Here is a 21791-nt window from a genome sequence, read left to right as displayed (position 1 = left end):
CTATTTAGGTCTTCTGCCCTTTTTTGGATTGGGTTGTTTGTTTTTTCGTTATTGAGCTGCATGAGCTGCTTGTATATTTTGGAGATTAATCCTTCATCAGTTGCTTCATTTGCAAATATTTTCTGTCATTCTGAGGGTTGTCTTTTCATCGTGTTTATGGTTTCCTTTGCTGTGCAAAACTTTGAAGTTTCATTAGGTCCCATTTGTTTATTTTTGTTTTTATTTCCATTTCTCTAGGAGGTGGGTCAAAAAGGATCTTGCTGTGATTTATGTCACAGTGTTCTGCCTATGTTTTCCTCTAAGAGTTTTATAGTGTCTGCCCTTACCTCAAATCCCCTTTCAGCTATTCTCCTATTTCTCTGTTCTACATTATAGCAAAAAAAAAAAAAAAAAAAAAAATTTAAGAGTTGTCTATACTCCTGCCTCCATTTCTCTCTTGTCATTTACTTCTGAACCCAGTACAGTCAGATTTTGTCCCCTCCTTTCCCTTCCACCATAACTTATCAAAATCTTCAGTAATTTGGCATTGCAGATTCCAGTGGTCAATTCTTAGTCTTCATCTTACTTGACTCGTGAGCAACATTTGACAGAGCAGATCACTCCCTCTTTCTTAGAACACTTAACATTTGGCTTCAGTTGATCACTCCCTCCTTGACATGATTTTTTTTCCACTTGATTTCCAGGACATTTCACTCTCTTGGTTTTCCTCCTCAGTTGCTGCTCTTTCTATCTCCTTTGTTAATTCCCCCTCATTTCCCACACTGATAAATGTTAAAATGTCCCAGGACTCAGTTCTCTTTTTTCCTATGTGCACTTCCTTTGAAATTTCATCCTATCTCATGGCTTTAAATGTCATCCAGAGGCTGACAACTCCCAAATTATATACCAACCTGGACTGCTACCCTAAACTCCATTAAATAGCCTACTCAAGATTTCAATTTGAATGTTTAGTAGGCATATAAAATTTAACATGTCTGAATGTGAACTCCTGATTGCCCCCTGATTCTCCTATATTCTTCCTCCATCTCTACTAAATGGCATCTCCATCCTTCAAGTTGTATAAGCCAAAATTCTTGAAGTCATCCTTCACTTCTTTTTCTCTTATACCCATTTTCAAATATGCAACAAGTCTTGTTGGCTATAGCCTCAAAATAGATCCAGAACTCAACCACTTCTTACTGTCTCTGTCCCTGCCATCCTAATAAAACTAACTCACTTTCCTGTTTCTGCCCTTGCCTCCCTAGGGTCTATTCTTTATACAGTGGCCAGAGTGATTCTTTGACAACATAAGCCAGATTATGTCATTCCTCTGCTCATAACCCTATAATGGCTTTCTATTTTACACAGTTTAAAGCCAAAGTTCTTTCTATCAGTGTCTATTACTATTCCTTTTGCTCACACCACCACAGCCACACTGCTTCTGATGCATATGTTGCCTGTAAATTTCAATCAGACTCCTTCCACAGCTTCTACTGTACTTGACAAATCTTCTGCTTGGAAAGCTCTTTCCTAGATAGTTTCATGGCTCCCTCTTCACCATCCTGGATCTCTGCTAAATGTCATCTTATCTCTGATTACCCTTTTAAAAATAGCTACTGTCCCCCCATTCTTATCCTGTACTCTCGCTTATTGTTGTCATATATTTTTATTTAAAAAATGTGTATATGTCTCTTTCCTCCCCTACTCCTCCCAGACCCCAAAAATAAGCTCAATGAGGGCAGGAAATTTAGTCTCTGTTCACTGCTGTATCTCCAGCACAATGACTGGATGAGTGAATGCTGTTTGATCATTAAGAAATACTCTTCATAGAGTATTATGAAGATTAAATAAAACATTGCATAGAAGCAAGTTACCTGGCATAAAATCTGGCATATATTAAAAGTTCAGTAAATATTTGCTATTTTTATTATTTAAAACTGTATTCTTTTAAATTAATTCATTATCTTCTACCATTTTCCAATATTCATTAAGATATATGGGATAATGTTTTTCAGATCGTCCATGCGTTAAAAATAAGCAACATGTGGAAAATTTACAAGAACCAGTTTTACAAATTTTGTACAAATATTCAAAAATTTATCATCCAGAAGACCCACAGCATTTTGCTCGTCTCATAGGGAGGCTCACTGAACTGAGAACACTGAATCACAACTACTCAGAAATACTTAGCATTTGGAAAACAAAGGACTCCAAATTGGCTAGTTTACTCTCTGAGAAATGGAATTTGTATTCACTTTGCTGAAATTTTAGAATGTTGTGGTTTGTCTTAAACTTCCTAAATCTAGATTGTTTACGCTATGATCACAGGATACTGATTTGAAAAACATGAACAGAATTGCTGTTACGAATATATCGCCATAAAATGGACATCATCAAGGGCTCATCAAATTTTGTGGAATATAGGGCCACCACTAGAGGGACATCTAGTATTCTTTTCAAGATTCGTCCCCAAAGAAGCAATGGTTATTGTTACTGCATGGTTCGTTCAGAAAGGAGTAGTACTAAATAGAGTTCTTACCTGAAGAAACTCTCCTTTTTTTCATTTAGTAGAAAATTGAATGAAAATATATAGATTATTTGAAGACATAAAAGAGATTATTTAGTGGAAACAGTTGTAATCAGAATAAAAGCAGTTGTGAACCTCTTTAAGGCTAGATTGATGGATAAGGAACTAACATTTTAAACTTATTTCTGTTATAGCATTTTATAAATTATTAAAGAGGAACAAAGCTTCGTTCAACTCTTACTTTTTCTTAATGTCTTTTTTTAAAGTTTTTTTTTTTTTTTGATGTGGACCATTTTTAAAGTTTTTATTGAGTTTGTTACAATATTGCTTGTGTTTTATGTTTTTTTGGTTTTTTGGCCCCGAGGCATGTGGGATCTTAGCTTCCCGACCGGTGATCAAACCCGCAGCCCCTGCATTGGAAGTTGAAGTCTTAATCACTGGACCGCCTGGGAAGTCCCTTAATGTCTTTAAAAAAGAGATCTTTTATAAGCCCCAATTAAAAATTTTGTCATGGCAAGATACTGAAAAAATTAAAATGACAAAATATGTTAACATACATTGGGAAATTCAGCACGATTTAATGCTCATTCTGGTAGACAATATTTTGACATTTTTGCCAACACCTTTTGCAGAAAAAATAAAGTTCTTAAAACCTGAAATCTTACCACAAATATTTTAATCCTTGTAAGGATAAGATTAACGTTAAAAATTTTTCATGTAAAATACATGAAAGTGAGAAATTCTATGGAAGCACAATTGTTTTGAAAGACTGGATCTGATTAAATAAAATACTGTGTTTTAAGTTAATTTAATACTAGGAATAGCATTTTGTTTTCAATACAGAAAAAATACCATAGTTGAATATTTCACTGTTGTAAAACTTAAAAAAATTGGAATATTGAATTTATACCCTCAACTTATAAAATATATTAATTAAATGTATCAATTATTCCCCCCAGGGGTTATCTTGGGCATTTATTCTTGGTATCATCTCTTGAAGGGAGTATTTTATCTTTTTTAGTGTATCTAGACTGTTTCATGTAAAATGAAAGCCTTACACTGGATCATCCTTTCTAGCTCAAAATGTAATTTTATCAGAAACTGTTCCATCTGATAGGTTAAATTTATACAAAACAAAATGAGTTACTTAAAAATATTACTAAAGTCCTTTGGAAAAGCATCAATTATATTGTAGTACATGGAGAAAGTTAGAAAACAAAGTCAATATGTTGAAAACAGAACTCATTGTCTTATTGCTCAAACCTAGGTACCTAGCACCCACAATAGTTATTGTGTCTAGTAGCCCAAGTCTGAAACCAGGCAGTCATCTTAGACTTCTCTCTTTTGCTGCTCACTTTAAAAAAGCCATCAAATCCTATTAATTTTTCTTCCTAAATATCTTTTACATTTGACACATTTTCTTCATCTTTACTGGCACTGTCATAGCTCAGGTCTCATACCTTACTCACCCAGGCTGTTAAAACTGGCTCCCTAACTCCAGTCTCATAAACCTAAACCATTTTTCATACTACAAATTTTCTTCTGAACTTGATCATGCCCCCTTTTCCGCTCAAACTTCCTCAAGATTCCCATCCATAAAGGCTAAAATCCAAAAGCCTTCGAGAGGCCTTCACATCTGCTAAGTCTCCAGTCTCATCATTTTCCATTTGCATCCTCACACACCTACACCGCATTGCCTGGAGTCACTCACTCTTGGACTCATCTCTCTCACGACTCCAGCGCCTTTGCCTACCGTCCCTCAGCCGGGAACACCCCTTCCCGCATTCACTATCTAGCCAACGCTCTATTCACCCTTCAGTTTTCTACGGAAGCAGTAACAAAAGTGTACCACATCCGTGAAGCTCTCTCCTGACTCCCAAGCCACTGTAAAGGCCACTGTCCCTTTCTAAGTGTCCAAACAACCCTTAGAAAATTACTACCATTAAATGATTACAGGGGGTTATAATTATGTTTGCACTTGTTTCTTCCCTAAGACTGTGAGCTCTTCTTAGAGGACAGAAATAGATTTTTCACTCTCAGCTCCATTCTATCACAGCACCTGATAGTTTTCCTCACATTCTTTAACAATAGGAGAAGATTAAAGAAGGCCAATTCTAAGGAGAAAAAGTATCCAGGGAAGAATTGCTACTAAGGTAACGGGAAGTCTCGCGATATGTAGGTCTTGCGCCCCCGGCCAATGGAGGCCGCCGACCGTTATTTAGCCGTTAAACCGCCCGGTAACCGCCCTGCACCTCCCTCCTGGCCGCTGGGCTGGAGCGATTTCCCGCCTTTTCCGAGGTTCGGAGGCAAAAGTTCGTGTTGGTTCTTTCTGCTGCCCTAATAGACAGCAGGTGGCGGTTCGCGTGAGCACCGAGCCCGCGGTTTCCCGCTAGTTTTTTAAAGGTAAGGGCAGGTGTGCCGAATTCCCTCCCTGAGCTGGGCGACGTTTTGTTACTGGCCCTCCCTCACGCAGGCAGCCCCCGGCGCCTTCTCCGTAGTCGTCTAAGCACCTCAACTAGTTCTTCCTGGCGAGGTGATGCAATTTAACAGGGCTTGTGGAGGTAACGGGCTTCTTCTCAGGCTGTCCTGGCGATGATGCCTAGTTCGAGTTTCTCGATTATCCATCGACGTCGCCAGCGTGGCCATTGGTGGTGGGGACAAATAGGGGATGTTTCTGCTTTGAACACCGCGGCAGTAAGGGACACTGTAGGCTTCCATGGTAGCAAATGTTTCACGCATTCCTTTATATACCCATTTATTATAGAATAAGTAGTGCATTAATGAAACAATGTAAAACACTTTCTCCCCCATCTTGAGCAAGAGATAATTACGGCTGGAAGAGAAAATGGAAAAGCAGAAGCCCTTTAAATTGTTTGTACCACCGAGATTAAGTAGCAGTCAAGTATCTGCAGTGAAACCTCAGACTTTGGGAGGAGATTCTAATTTCTTCAAGGTAAATTTGCATTTACTCATTAGGTAAATGAGGCAAAGTGAACTTTCTTACTGGTGATATCTTATAATTTTTTTCAGTAAATATGGTCTGATTTACCCAAGAATTTTGAATAGCATTGCTTTGAATGAATAATGAGCACACTTAATGTGTTTAGGCATCATTCATTTAAAGAAATAATCACTGGTGCTTTGGAATTCTGCATACATAAGGGGACCTGCTTATTTTAATTCTCTTTCTTTAAAAGATTTAAGGCAACTTGTGAACATATACAATGAAATAGTAAAATATAAATTAGAAGAATATTAGGATCAAGGAAAATTAAGAAAATTTGGACAAATATGTTGAGGTAAATACCTAAATAATTGAAGCACTGGTAAAAATCAGTGTTTGAGGTTAAAATTTGACACTGAGCTTCTGGGTTGACAGGATAAAAGGGAAATTCGTACGTGTAGTAGGTTCTTATTGGAAAGGAGGAATAGAGCTTTTTTTATAAATTTATTTAAATTTCTTATGTGGGGACTTCCCTGGCGGTCCAGTGGTTAAGACTCCGCACTTTCACTGCAGGGGGCATGCGTTCAATCCCTGGTCAGGGAACTAAGAACCCGCATTATGCACAGTGCGGCCAAAAAAAAAAAAAAATTACATTAAAAAAATAAATTTCTTACGTGGAACTTTATGTTGGAAATAGGATGAAGCAATGAATATTTTAATTTTCTATGTTGTAGAAAAATTCTTATGTCTCTATAGCCAAAGAGTATAACATTAAAATGCTATTCAGTGAAGAAAATTCTCAATTCTACCAGGGGAAAGATCATAATGAAATTGAAGAAAACCAATATTCTAAGCTACTAATTAAAATCACTAAAATTATTCCCGAGTACTTACAAAGCATGTATCATGTAATTTTAGTTTACCTTTCTCTTATAAGTGAAAATTAAAAATTTTTGCTTTGTTTACAGAGCAAAATCATTTGATATTTTTAACACTCTATACATGAAAGGATTTACAATTATAGTCACTTTTTAAAGCAGATGTATACTGTATATGTAATTACATATTACACTGCTAGTTATTAGAGTGGTATGGGACAGTGTGTTTAAGAACTTCTTTGTGTTTCTAGGGTTTCAACAAATGTGTTGAAGATGATTTTGGTTTTCCATTTGCAATGACTAATCTCTCAAAAAATGGGAAAAACATTGATTCAGGTAGGAGACTAGAAAAGCAAAGTATCACCTTACATAGAAGCATTTTTAAAATACACATTGCTAGATATCAAATAAGAGTATTATATTGATAGCCTTGACATTAAAGCTAGATATAATACTTAATATATAAAACAGGACGTTGGCATATTTAATTTCAGTTGTCTTTTATCTTGCAGATCCTGCTTTACAAAAAGTTGACTTTTTGCCCATGCTTGAACAGGTCAGTTAAGTATGGTGTATATAGATATAACCTGTTTAGATATTGAATTGCTTGCTTGAAAAAGAGAAAAAAATCTTTAGTTGTTGGATTACTAGTCTTCAGTATTTAATTGCTGCTATTTGGAAACTATTATCAGAAATATTTTCTCATAGGAAAAATTTATTCATTTTTTAGGTTGATAATTCTGACAGTTGTCATTACCAGGAGGGACTAAAAGACTCTGATTTTGAGGTCAGAAGATTTCCCGTCCATATTAAATTTCTTGTAATTGGAGTATCATTTATTATTACTTGTATTTATCTTTCTTTTGAAGCTTCAAAAGGATTAATATTTAGTTAAGGTTTTAAGTTATATTCTTTAAAACCTTTTCACCACTTTGCTTTTCTTTTGAATTTGCTGAAACACTAGGCCTCTGTATTTTCCTGAGTTATAAAAGCATGAATTCTTAAGGGGCAATTTAACTTTAAACCATAAACGTCAAGAATAGAAAAGGGGAGATGAATGCAATGTGTGAAAAGGTTGAGAATTAAGCCAGTATTTTACAAACAATTCTTGAATTAATAGGTATGATTGTTTGGCTGGTTTATTGTCTAAGGAATTTGTAGGATATACTGTACTTTTGATTTTAGTTATAAAAATCATTCTTTCTTATGGCACATAGATGTCTTTAAAACAAAGAGAAATTCCATGGCCTGGTAAAGTGCTATTTGTTTGTTGCTGGGATTATGGTATCACAAGTTTAGAAATACGGAATTTATTCATATATTTTGATAACAGAGCTATCAGCAAGGAGAAAATAGCATGATTAAAAAAAAAAAGAAAACTCTGACATTTACCTTATAATGTGGAAAGGGATGATGCAGGAAATCCAAATAAAATCCAAATAAAACCTCAGGCTAAATGAAAGATCTTGTGTTCACTATTATTTTTCTTGTCATTGTACCTTAAACGTCATATCCTTTGGTTAATCCTTAAGCTGTTTGTATAACCAAAATATTTCAAGACCATTGCTAAAATTGACACATTTCATGTAGAGTGATTTAGTTTAGCTTTTAACCAGCCAGATTCTCTCATTGACTTAAAGATTTCTAACTTCTGGCTTAGGCACATTTTGAAGTTATTTGATTTTATTCATCAAGGAATAACTTAGTCAGGTGACCAGTAACCTTAGTGAAGTAGCTAATATTGCCTTAGTAGTTAGAAAAAAGTTAATATAGCTTTCAGCATGGTATTAGGGCATAAATTGAGGAGAGGTTTGGTCTCAACTATTAAGATACTCATGGATATTTTCAATAGGCAGCTGTAGTTTGGTTATACTAAAATTTTGAACTATTAACAGTCTTTGAAAACCTGTTTTATAATAGAATTCAGAGCCAATGAGCAGACTATATTCAAAACTGTATAAGGAGGCTGAAAAGATCAAGAAGTGGAAAGTGAGTGTAGAATCTGAACTGAAGCAGAAAGAAAACAAGTTACAAGAAAATAGAAAAATAATTGAAGCACAGCGGAAAGCCATTCAAGAACTACAGGTATAATGAAATTTGTAATTGAAAATATAGTATAGTAAATCTTATAATACTATTAAAACTAGAGTATTATTTCAGAGTAAGTTGGGTTTATCTTGTTTCTGTGATGTGGATTTTAAGAATGGTGTTTTTTGACGTTTCATTAATATTAGTTGCATTTCAACTTTAGGATGAGCAGAAGACAGGCTGCACGAAACTTAATGCAAATGACTAGGGAAATAGTAATTTACTTTAGATAAAGATTGATTTAATGATTCTAATTATAGAATTTTAATTTTTATTAGTTCCTGTTACTGATGATGTTTTGTTTGATATGTCTTTTTTATTATATTAGAAAATGACATTGTAGATAAAACTTTAAATTTGAAACTGTTTTGCTTCAATTTTATGGCATAGTGAAAGACAAATTTTGAGAAAATGCAACATTGGGTTAGGAGAAAGATAAAACATTTCAAAATGTTTAGGGAAGATAATATCACATTAAAATATTGTTGGATACATTTTGGAGATAATTCAGCAAACCTAATTTTAGACTGATGAAAGTGAGACCCATATTCTTATAGGATATCCATAAGTGTGACAAAAAAGTTCTTTTTTGTGTTCAAAGAAAATAATTCTTACAGACCATCATAGCATGTTAGCAAAGAAATGCTGCTTAGTGAATATACTCATGTTTATTTTGCTAAGTAAAATGTGATGAACTGTTCTTCTGTCTTGTAAATTAGTTTGAAAATGAAAAAGTAAGTTTGAAATTAGAAGAAGGAATTCAAGAAAATAAAGATTTAATAAAAGAGTAAGTAATAATTTAATGATTTAATTTGTCTTTTACAAATTTATTTTTTATTCCAAACTAATTATTAAAATAATTTCCAACAATTGAATGAGCTCTTTCTGTTGTATAATATTAATTGATATATAGAATTCTATCTGGGTGCTGTGGAGAAAAGGAAGACATACCTATTTTACATTCTTGCATTTGGCAAACTGTGGTCACTGACTAATAACTTCTCACTTTTTAAAATGACGGGCAGGGGAAGCCATTACTTAGTGTTGAAAAAGGTACCTGATAATCCTATATCTACAACTGCCTATGTATATTGTATACCTTTTTGTTTGACTATTGTTTTAGGTGAAACCCTTGCAGAAGAGGGCTCAACTTAGTTCCAAGCTAATTCTCACTGTCAAATTCCTGTTTTTGCCAGTGGCCCAATCATTCTTCCATTAACTTTGGCTTAAAACTTTAGTATCATCCTTTTTTTAAAATTAATTAATTTATTTTATTTATTTAATTTTGGCTGTGTTGGGTCTTCGTTGCTGCGTGCAGGCTTTCTCTAGTTGCGGTGAGCGGGGGCTACTCTTGGTTGCGGTGCGCAGGCTTCTCATTGCAGCGGCTTCTCTTGTTGCAGAGCATGGGCTCTAGGCGCACAGGCTTCAGTAGTTGTGGCTTGCGGGTTCTAGAGCGCAGGCTCAGTAGTTGTGGCACACAGGCTTAGTTGCTCCACAGCATGTGGGATTTTCCCGGACCAGGGCTCCAACCCGTGTTACCTGCATTGGCAGGCAGATTCTTAACCACTGTGCCACCAGGGAAGTCCAAGAATTAGGTTTGTAGTTACTTGTTTTGATTTTACAAAACCAGTAACAATAAAAAGCTCCTCTCTCTAGAACAGTGGTTCTTAAACTTTAGCAAGCTTCAGAATTACCTGCAGAGCTTGTTAAAACACATGCCGTTGGCCTCTCCTCCCCTGCCAGAGTTTCTGATTCAGTGGAGTAGACTTAAGAATTTGTACTTCTAACAAGTGATGTGGATGCTGCTGGTGCAAGGATCATACTTTGAGAACTACTGATTTGTGGGAGAGAATAGTCACAGGCTTTGAAAACAAAACAAAACCACCTTTGATTTCAGTGACTTCTTAACCTTTTCATTTATTAGATTATTGAAAATGTTGAAGGATGTAGTTTATGTAATATTACAGCTTTTGCGCTTCATTAAACTAATATTTAGACTTAAAAATTATTATAAAATGTTAATCTGTAACAATTCATTTCTGCAGAAAAATTATACATTGGAAAATTTAAACTGGTGTATATGTTAGCAACTTCAAGACACCCAGAGGTCATTTTTTTTTTTAACTTTCAATACCATTTAATAAGATTTGGAAGATATGACTACATTATATTGACCTTTAAAATTTTTTTGGTTGAGATATAATTGACATATAACATTATATTATTTTTAAGTGTACAATGTAATGATTGATATATGTATATATTGCAAAATGATCACCACAATAAGTCTAGTTAATATCCATTACCACATATAATTACAGATTTTTTGTTTTGACAAGAATCCTCAAGATCTACTCTCTTAGCAACTTTCAAATATACAATATTACTAACTATATTCATCATACAGTATATTACATCCCCGGGATTTATTTTATGACTGGAAGTCTGTATCTTTTAACTCCCTTCACTCATTTTGCCCACCTCCCACCTCTGTCTCTGGCAACCGTCAATCTGTTGTCTGTATCTATAAGTTTGTTTTTAATTTTTTTTTTTAAGATTTCACATATAAATGAGACCATATGGTATTTGTCTTTCTTTGTCTGAGTTATTTCATATAGCATAATGCTCTCAAGTTCCATTCATAATGTTGTAAATGACAGGATTTCCTTCATTTTTATGGCCGTATATATATTCCACACTTTATTTATCCGTTGATAGTTAGGTTGTTTCCATGTCTTGACTGTTGTAAATAATGCTGCATTGAACATGGGGATGCATATACCTTTTCAAGTTAGTATTCTTGTTTCCTTTGGATAAATCCCAAGAAGTAGAATTACTAGATCATATGGTTTTATTTTTAATTTTTTGAGGAACCACCAAACTGTTTTTCATAGTGGCTGAACCAATTTATATTCCCACCAGTAGTGCACAAAGGGTTCCCTTTTCTCCACATCCTCACCAACACTTGTTATCTCATCTTTTTAATAATAGTCATTCTAATAGATGTGAGGTAGTAGCTAATTGTGATTTTTTTTTTTTTTTTTTTTTTTTTTTTTGCGGTACGCGGGCCTCTCATGGTTGTGGCCTCTCCCATTGCGGAGCACAGGCTCTGGACACGCAGGCTCAGCAGCCATGGCTCACGGGCCTAGCCGCTCTGCGGCATGTGGGATCTTCCCGGACCGGGGCACGAACCCGTATCCCCTGCATCGGCAGGCGGACTCTCAACCACTGCGCCACCAGGGAAACCCTCATTGTGATTTTGATTTGCATTTCCCTGGGGGTTAGTGATGTTGGGCACCTTTTCATGTACCTGTTGACCATCTTTATGTCTTCTCTGGAAAAATCTCTGTCCAGATCCTCTGCCCACATTAAAATCAGATTGTTTTTTACTATTGAGTTCCATGACTTCTTTATATACTTTGGATATTAACCCCTTATCAGATATATGATTTGCAAATATTTTCTCTCATTTAGTAGGTTGACTTTTAATTTTGTTTATGGTTTCCTTTGCTGTGCAGAGCTTTTTAATTTGATGTAGCCCACTTGTTTATTTTTCCTTTTGTTACCTTTGCTTTTGGTGTTAAATCCAGAAAATCATCACCTATGTCAAGGAACTTATTGCCTATGTTTTCTTCTAGGAGTTTTATTATTTCAGATCTTAGGTTCAAGTCTTTGATCCCTTTTGACTTTATTTTTGTATATGGTGTAAGGTAGTGGTCCAGTTTTGTTCTTTTGCATGTATTGAAGAGACTGTCCTTTCCCCATTCTATATGTTTTTGGTTTCTTCGTTCTGAATTAATTGACCGTATATCTGTGGGTTTATTTCTGGGCTGTCTATTCTGTTCCATCGATTTATGTGTCTGTTTTTATGCCAGTACCATACCATTTTGATTACTATAGCTTTATAATGTAGTTTCAAATCAGGACGTGTGATGCCTCCAGCTTTGGTCTCCTTTCTTAAGATTACTTTGGCTAATTGGGGTTTTTGGTGATGCCATACAAATTTTGGTATTGTTTGTTCTGTTTCTGTGAAAAATGCCATTGGAAATTTGAGTGGGATTGCATTTAATTTGTAGATTGCTTTCAGTAGTGTGGTATTGTGATTTATAAGAAAAAATATATATTTGGTCATTCAGATGACCAAAATATATTTCACATATATATTTAGTTTTCTTCCATCTTTCCTGACTCACAACTCCTCAAACCCTTGGAATTTCCTAAATGTTGAGAGTGAAAGGGTGTCTTGTTATGATAATGAGGTGACTTTTGGATCCCCCCTAAGGATAGGGGCCAGTTGCCTGGAGAGCCAACCAAGTGGTTAGAGGATTGGAGCTTCCAACCTCTGGGGACAGGCGAGGACCTGGAGGTTGAATCAGTTGCCAATGGCTAAAGATTTAATCAGTCATGACTATCTAATGAAGCCTCTCTAAAAACCTGAGAGGTCAGGGTTCGAGAGGTTCCTAGTTGGTGAACATGTGGAGATTTGGGGAGAATGATGAGCTCGGAAAGAGCATGAAAGATTCTCACCCTTTCCTCATACGTTGCCCTGTGCATCTTTCCCACTTGGCTGTTCCTGAGTTATATCCTTTTATGATAAACCAGTACTCTAGTAAGTAAATTGTTTCTCTGAGTTCTCTGAGTCATTCTAGCAAATTAATAGAACCCAAGGAGGAGGTCATGTGAACCTCTGATTTATAGCCAGTTGGACAGAACCACAGGTAACAACCTGGGCTTGCAACTAGCATCTGAAGTTGGTGGGATAAGGGGAGGGTAGCAGTCTTATAGGACTGAACCCTTAACTTATGAAGTCTGATGCTGTCTCCAGGTAGATGGTGTCAGAATTGAATTGTAGGACACTCGGCTGTGGTGCTCAGAATTGCTTGTTGGTGTGGGGAACCCCCTTTCAAATTTGGAATTGGTACCAGACTCCATTTAGGTCGTGTGGACATTTTAACAATATTAATTCTTCTAATTCATGGACACAGAAGATTTTTCCATTTATTTGTGTCTTCAATTTCTTTCATCAGTGTGTTATATTTTTCAGTGTGCAGGTCTTTTACCTCCTTGGTTAAATTTATTCCTAAGCGTGTTATTCTTTTTGATGCAATTGTAAATGGAATTATATTCTTATTTTCTCTTGTGATAGTTCGTTATTAGTGTACAGAAATACAACTGATTTTTGTATGTTGGTTTTGTATCCTGTAACTTTACTGAATTTGTTTATTAGTTCTAACAATTTTTCAGTGGAGGCTTTAGGGTTTTCTATATATAATAACATGTCATCTGCAAATAGTGACAGTTTTACTTTGTTATTTCTGATTCAAGTGCCTTTTATTTTCTTGTCTATTGCTGTGGCTAGGACTTCCAATACTATGTTGAATATCAGTGGCAAGAATGGGCATCCTTGTCTTATTCCTGATCTTAGAGGACAAACTCAGCTTTTCAGGGTTGAGTATGATGTTAGCTGTGGGCTTGTTATATATGGCTTTTATTATGTTGATGTAGGTTCCCTCTGTACCCACTCTGTTGAGAATTTTTATCATAAATGGATTTTGAATTTTGTCAAAAGCTTTTTCTGCATCTGTGAGATGATCAGAGGTCTTATTCACATAATTAATGACTCTTCAGAAAATTACTTATTTTATGTTTTGAAGGTAAGGTAGCTAGAATATTTCTGGGGTTATTAGTAATGAAAATCCAAATCCTCTCATCTCATTTTAATTCTTAGGTGAATCTGGAACTGTTTAATAAAGGTTATTGAAAGCTACTTGGGTAGAAACTTTTTAAGGAGCTTTTCACTTTAAAAGGAGGCAGTTATTAAATCATCTTTGCTAATAGTACAGCCAACCAATTTTTCCTTCATATAGTCATTTATGAACAATAATGTGATATATATTAAATATTATGATGTTTTAAGAATTTCTTTAAAATTGTAACAGTAATGTTTCATAATTTTTATATATGAGTTTGCTTTGAGATAGATTACACTTATGCAAACTCTTTCCTCTGTTTCAGGAATAATGCTACAAGGCATTTATGTAATCTACTCAAAGAAACTTGTGCCAGATCTGCTGAAAAGACAAAGAAATGTAAATATCTTTCTCATTTTATATGATTTTATCAATTTATTGTTATTACTTTAATGGTGGGGGGGTGAAGAGGGGAACAAATTGTCTTTTCATTTTTTGGAACCAATTAAAAAATATTTTTTTAATTTTTTAATTTTTATTTATTTATTTGGCTGCGTCGGGTGGTAGTTGTGGCACGTGGGATCTTCATTGCAGCATGCAAGGTCTTTTGGTTGTTGCATGTGGTGTCTTTTTGTTGCGGCATGTGGGGTCTTTTTGTTGCAGCACGCGGCTTCTCTCTACTTGTGGCGCACGGGCTCCAGAGCACGCGGGCTAGATAGTTGTGGTGCACGGGCTGTCTAGTTGTGGCACGTGGGCTCTCTAGTTGTGGTGCGTGGGCTCCAGAGCATGCGGGCTCAGTAGTTGAGGTACGTGGGCTCTCTAGTTGTGGTGCGTGGGCTCTAGAGCATTCAGGCTCAGTAGTTGTGGCATGGCCTTAGTTGCCCTGTGGTGGGATCCTAGTTTCCCGACCAGAGATCGAACCCGTGTCCCCTGCATTGGAAGGTGGATTCTTAACCACTGGACCACCAGGGAAGTCCCAGGAGCCATTTTTTATTTGAACGAGTTATATGTGTCTCATACCATTTCTTTGTATAAGTAGTAACTAGATTCTCAGTTCTTTGAGCTTTGAAAAGTTCTTCAAGCTTTTTGAAAGATAATATATTTTAAAAGATATATATTTACTTGGCATTTATGGTTAATTCTCATTTCAGTTAAAGTGTGATCTTGAGACTAACCTTCTCTTCTGTTTGGAACAACCAGGAAATTGAATCAAGAATGATATATAGCCATGTTCATAGTAGAAAATACTGATGGAGGGCTATGCTGAAAGCATAGTGCTTAAGAATAGCAATGTAGTATTTATTTATAAATAGAATTCTCAAATTTCTTCTAAAGAAACATTATTTTAAAACATTCTGTTAAGGTTGTGGTATATATGTGAAAGTGCATGTTTTTATTTTATGTATATTTTGATGTTAATTGTAAAGTAGGAATTTTTTTCATTTTGATGAAAAACATAATCTGATTTTCAAAAATAATTGTTTTTGTCTTTGTCATTAATCTGCCACTAGGTCTACTTTGTTGTTTGTTTGTTTCTGCCAAGAATCTATTGGGAAGTACTGTCTACCTGCTTTTTCGGGATAGCCTCTATTTTTCAAATTTTAATTGATACCACACAGCTTAAGAGCTTGGACTGAAGAGATAGATAGCCCTGTGCTCAAATTCGAACTTTCAGTTGTTATCTGCTTGACCTTGAATAATTTGAATAATTTATGTAATCTCTGATCCTCTGTTTATTAGTTAATAAAGTACCTCTTAGTGTTGTTTTGAGAATTAAAGTAGTTAATAAATATAAAATGCTTAGAACAGTGCAAAGTGCTCAATAAATGTTAGCCGTTATTATTATTTCTAGTATGCAGTATTGCTAGTTATTTTATTCTTGGTCTCTGCCTAAAGTACTTTGCTTTTGCAACTATATATACCTTCCAGAATGTACTGCACCACTATCAGCTCTTCCACGATACCCTGTTTATTCAACTTGCAAGATTAACTTTTCTGTCTAAATATAAAAAGTGGTGAAAAGTATATGGGTGGGGTAGAGAGATAGTATATGGACTGCATTGTAGAAAGTAACCTGGGCTAGAGAGACAAGGCTGTTAGTTCTTTCTTCCATTTAGTTTTAAGCAAAGTCAGATATCAGATGGTGGGAGAGGTTTGAAGAACCTTTTAAACATTTTTAGGTGATCTCTTAAATGAACTAAATAGTATATCTTTTTTTTTTCATATTTCAGTTTATTTATTTATTTATTTATTTATTTATGGCGACGCCACATGGCTTGCAGAATCTTAGTTCTCCAGCCAGGGATTGAACCTGTGCGCTTGGCAGTGAAAGCACAGAGTCCTAACCACTGGACCACCACAGAATTCCCCTAAAGAGTATATCTTGATGTGACATGTAGATTCTTTTTTTCCTAAAACATCTTTTATTTATTATTATTATTATTATTATTTTTTTTAAAATTTTTATTGGAGTATACTTGATTTACAATGTTGTGTTAGTTTCAGGTGTACAGCAAAGTAAATCAGTTACACATATACATATATCCACTCTTTTTTAGATTCTTTTCCCATATAGGTCATTACAGAGTATTGAGTAGAGTTCCCTGTGCTATGTAGTAGGTCCTAATTAGTTATCTATTTTATATATAGTAGTCTGTATATGTCAGTCCCAATGTCCCATTTTATCCCTTCCTCCCACCTTACCTCCTGGTAACCATAAGTTTGTTTTCTACATCTGTAACTCTATTTCAGTTTTGTAGATAAGTTCATTTGTACCTTTTTTTAGATTCCACATATAAGCAATATCATACGATATTTGTCTTTCTCTGTTTGACTTACTTCACTCAGTATGATAATCTCTAGGTCCAACCATGTTGCTGCAAATGGCATTATTTCATTCTTTTTTCTGGCTGAGTAATATTCTGTTGTATATATGTATCACATTTTCTTTATCCATTCTTCTGTGGATAGACATTTAGGTTGCTTCCATGTCCTGGCTATTGTAAATAGTGCTGCAGTGAACATTGGGGTACATGTATCTTTTTGAATTATGGTTTTCTCCGGATATATGCCCAGGAGTGGTGGATCATATGGTAGCTCTATTTTTAGTTTTGTAAAGAACCTCTATACTGTTTTCCATAGTGGCTGTACCAATTTACATTCCCACCAACAGTGTAGGAGGGTTCCTTTTTCTGCACACCCTCTCCAGCATTTACTGTTTTTAGATTTTTTGTTGATGGCCATTCTGACCAGTGTGAGGTGATACCTCATGGTAGGTTTTTTTTCTTTCAGATGGTAAAATTTTTTTTTGTTTTTAGAGAGACTATAATTTATTTATTTATTTATTTATATTTGGCTGTGTTGGGTCTTTGTTTCTGTGCGAGGGCTTTCTCTAGTTGAGGCGAGCGGGGGCCACTCTTTGCCGCGGTGCACGGGCCTCTCACTATCGCGCCCTCTCTTGTTGAGGAGCACAGGCTCCAGACATGCAGGCTCAGTAGTTGTGGCTCACGGGCCTCCTTGCTCTGCGGCATGTGGGATTTTCCCAGACCAGGGCTCGAACCCGTGTCCCTTGCATTGGCAGGCAGATTCTCAACCACTGTGCCACCAGGGAAGCCCTCAGATGGTAAAATTTTTATTGGAAATACCTGATCTATATTTAGAACTCATAAACGTACAGTTGAAAAAAAATAGATTCACATACCCAAGTTGTTCCAAACATACTTATAAGTTTTCCAATCACTGAATCAAGAAATGAGTTTTAAATTTAATTAAAATAAATAAAATGAAAAATCAGTCCCTCCATCTCATCAGCCACATTTCCAAAGGTCTGTTGCTCACCTTTGGGGCATTGGAGGTCTAGATAATACTGTTAAGCCTAAGTCTGATTGTACTGTTGCTGTGCTCCTAATTCTCCAGCAGTTTCCCATCACATTCAATGGAAAAGTCAAAGTCCTGACAGTGGTCCACAAGGCCTTTCATGTCTGCCCCTGCCTACTCTTCCATCCTCATCTCTTGCTTCTCTCCTCCTCATTGACTCCACTCAGGCCACCTCAGACTCTCCAGACCTACTCCCACTTCAAGTTCTTTGTCCCTGCTGGTCCCTCTGCCTGGGATGCTCCCACCCCTCCCTAATATCATGATGTGCTGCTCCCTCACTTCCTTCAGGTCTTTATTCAAATACCATCTTCCCCTAGGTTCTAGCCTAGCCACTCTATTGTACATTGATGACCCCAACCCCTACTGACACTTCAAGTCCTTCTTCCCTGAATTGTTTCATTCCTGGGCAGTCAATCACTATCTGACAAACTCTAGATTTTACTTTTTTGAGATGTTTATTATCTTACCTCCTCCCGCAATGGAATGTAAGCTCTATGAGATTAAAATTGTTGTCTGTTTATTCACTGCTGGATCTCTGGCCCTGAGCATATCACTTGTTGAATGATTGTACCTCATGGTAGTTTTGATTTGCATTTCTCTTATAATTAGTGATGTTGAGCTTCTTTTCATGTGCTTTTTAGCCATGTGTATGTCTTCTTTGGAGAAAAGTCTTTTTAGGTCTTCCACCCATTTTTTGACTGGGTTGTTTGATTTTTTGATATTGAGTTGCATGAGCTGTTTGTATATTTTGGTGATTAATCCCTTGTTGGTTGCTTCATTCGCAAATATTTTCTCCCATTCTGAGGGTTGTCTTTTTGTTTTGTTTATGGTTTCCTTTGCTGTGCAAAAGCTTTTAAGTTTAATTAGGTCCCATTTGTTTATTTTTGTTTTTATTTTCATTACTCTAGGAGGTGGATCAAAAAAGATCTTGCTGTGATTTATGTCAGTTTTCTGCCTATGTTTTCCTCTAAGAGTTTTTAGTCTGTGGCCTTACATTTAGGTCTTTAATCCATTTTGAGTTTATTTTTGTGTATTAGGGAATGTTCTAATTTCATTCATTTACATGTAGCTGTCCAGTTTTCCAAACACCACTTATTGAACAGACTGTCTTTTCTCCATTGTATATTTGCCTTGGGTCTATCTTGTACATGCACATCCTCCCTTTTCCCTATGGGACTTGTGCCAAGTCATACAAATAATTAGGGAATCCCCTTCTCCAGCTCTCTCTAGCATCGACCCTTCACCCTCAGCCTTACAGGGGTCCCGTCCTCCTGTCCTTTGGTGAGAGACATGCAGTGTCTCCTGGGGTTTTATATGTCCTTGCTGCCATGGCTGCTGTAGCTCCACTACTGGAGCCACCCTAGGGGCAGGGCTGGAAGAGAAAAAAAAAAAAAGAAAAAAAAATCGGGATTTCCTTTTGCTTTTACAGTTCTGCTGGGGGCTTACACTTCAGTAATGCTAGGAGAGAAGGTAGGAAAAAAACTAAACAAACAGGAAACTTGCCTTTACATGAGTCACTTCTTCAAGATTTTACTTTTCTTCCCAGTCTACCTGCTTTTGCTTACTTTTCAGATTCCTCTAGTAGTTGCTTTATGATTTCATCCAGAGTTTTTAGTTGTAATCAATGGGAGAGAAAGGCTATAGTGGGCTTATTCCATCTTGACTGACACTGGAAATTGGTTTAGGTTTTCTGAGTTATAATCCTCAACCTATTCTTGGCCTGATGATTCATCATTATCTTTTTAGATCTTTGATTCTTTCAATAATTCAAAAAATTCCTCCAGATTTTTGTCTTTAGGAGGAAGGTTGGTCTGAATTATTTAGTCATTACCATAAAACAGAGTCCTGGATGCTTTTTCAAAATATAGATCAAATAATGTCGCTGTCTAATTTTTTCAGTGGCTTTCCATAATTTTCAAGATAGCATGGTGTTTGCCACTTCCCTTCACCTTGCTAAATGTTTTCACATGTCCCACATACACAAGCTCATGGAGAACTACTTGTTAACCCCTAAACAGATTATACTTCTGAGTTTTTGCATATGTTTATTGGCTGATCCTCATTCCTTCTTCATCTTGTTAATTCATATTTGTCCTTCAAAACTCAGAGTAATTATTACCACCCTTGGGATTTTCACTCTGACTTAGATGCTCCTCTTCTTTTACTTAGTACCCTTAGTATACCTTTACCATGTATTTATGAATTCCTTCAACAAATATTGAGTACCTACTACATCTCACTGTAAGCTTGCAGGCAAGGGAATCATGTCTTATTTAACTCAGTATATTCAATACTTTGCACAGTGTCTGTGAAGATAGCAGGCAATAAATAAATTCATGAATGAATAAATAAAGAATAAATTTGTTCTTAGATGTACCTTAAAAAAAAAACTCTTTAAATGGCTGTCTATTGCTCACATTAAGTACATTGGAATTCTTTAGCCTGCCATTCGAAGTACTGCATACATTTTTTTTTTTTCTGTAGCCTTATTCCTTAATCTAAATTACTTAGTGTTGAAAAGGACTTTAAAGCTTTTTGGTCTATTTACATATCCATTGCTTTAATTCTTTTATAGGAAATTAATAATTACCTTTGTGGCTACCAAGTGGTATTCTCTTTCCTGTGTTTGAACATATTCAGTGTTGGAAACCCACTAACCCCGAGGCTGTCATTTAAGCACAGCTCTTATTTTTATGTTGAAATCTCTCTCTCTCTTTTTGTTTTTTTGGCCACACCACGCAGCTTGCGGGATCTTAGTTCCCCACCAGAGATGGAACCTGGGCCCCCTGCAGTGAAAGTGTGGACTGCCAGGGAATTCCCTGTTGAAATCTCTTATACTGAAATCTCCGTAGTTTCTCTCTTCTTATTGTAATTCTTTTCCTTAAGCCATACAGAAAAAGTCTAAGCACTTTTTATCTCTTTAGATTTTTAAAGGTGGTTACTTGTCCTTTCTGAATCTTGTCTTCTTCAACCTAGGTGTTTCAAGATTCTTTGTACTTTTGTTATTTTGGTTGATTTGTTTGAATATTGTTATATTTAGGAGTCCAGATCTGTATGAGGTAATCTAATGTGTAACTTGACCCGTGTAAAGGACTATTTCTTGTCTAATTGTAGGTGTCATTAATGAACTCTAAAGTCAGCTTATTTGATAGTCACATTGTATTATATATAGGCTTTAGTGACTTCACTAGTAATTAAAATCACTTTTTTTTTTTTTTTTACTTCATTCTTTGCAAGTGCATTTAGATTTTTGGATCCAAATAGCATTCTTTGCATTTATCCCTACTGGATTTCATTAGGCAGACCTGTGTTTTAATCATGTACCACCACTTATTATTTTGGGATCCTAGCAAATAACATAATTTTTCTGTGTCACACTTTTGTTATCTGTGAAATGGGGATAATCACAGTTCCATTTATCTATACCTAGATTTCTACCTAAATATATAGTATATGTATTTATGTGTATATTTTCCCCCTTGCCAGGACTCTGGCATTTTCTTGATCCTTATAATTTACAGTTTTGTCAGTGCAACCATTTAGATCTATGTGCACCAGTCTATTTCTTTAGACCAGGAAAGCCTTATGATATCTTTGGTCACTTATTCTGATTTCTGTTTGGGCATACTTATTATTTGTTTGTTGGCCCTCTGTTCTTCATTTCTCTAATTGTTTTAATATTTGTTCCCTCACCCCTTCTATTTACGTTTGTTTCCTGTATTAGGAAACAATTTGACTTCTGAAGTCTCAGTTCTTTCCTGTCCTGCCTCTAATCTCTAGTTCCTTTGAGTCTCATTATCTAAGCCATT

At 35.7% G+C, this 21791-nt stretch overlaps 2 protein-coding genes across 3 annotated transcripts in view; both read left to right on the top strand.

The window, feature by feature from the left end:
• Positions 1–2242, top strand: part of LOC102987744 (bile acid receptor-like) — a 10806-nt gene extending 8564 nt beyond the window's left edge. The window contains exon 10 of the mRNA XM_024119759.2: positions 1995–2242. Within this exon, the coding sequence (XP_023975527.1) occupies positions 1995–2242 (248 nt within the window). The remainder of the gene's footprint in view (positions 1–1994) is intronic.
• A 3109-nt stretch (positions 2243–5351) lies between these two features.
• SYCP1 (synaptonemal complex protein 1) overlaps positions 5352–21791 on the top strand; it is a 159383-nt gene continuing 142943 nt past the window's right edge. For both annotated transcript variants that reach the window (XM_024119880.2, XM_024119879.2), the window contains exons 1-7: positions 5352–5459; positions 6580–6664; positions 6841–6884; positions 7059–7115; positions 8249–8413; positions 9136–9203; positions 14432–14505. In XM_024119880.2, coding sequence (XP_023975648.1) covers positions 5352–5459; positions 6580–6664; positions 6841–6884; positions 7059–7115; positions 8249–8413; positions 9136–9203; positions 14432–14505 — 601 coding nt within the window. The remainder of the gene's footprint in view (positions 5460–6579; positions 6665–6840; positions 6885–7058; positions 7116–8248; positions 8414–9135; positions 9204–14431; positions 14506–21791) is intronic.

The sequence above is a fragment of the Physeter macrocephalus genome, chromosome 4 (assembly GCF_002837175.3).
Source record: "Physeter macrocephalus isolate SW-GA chromosome 4, ASM283717v5, whole genome shotgun sequence".
NCBI lineage: Eukaryota > Metazoa > Chordata > Mammalia > Artiodactyla > Physeteridae > Physeter > Physeter macrocephalus.
Note: the sequence above shows the minus strand (reverse complement) of the source record. Positions and strands in the feature narration are given on the sequence as shown.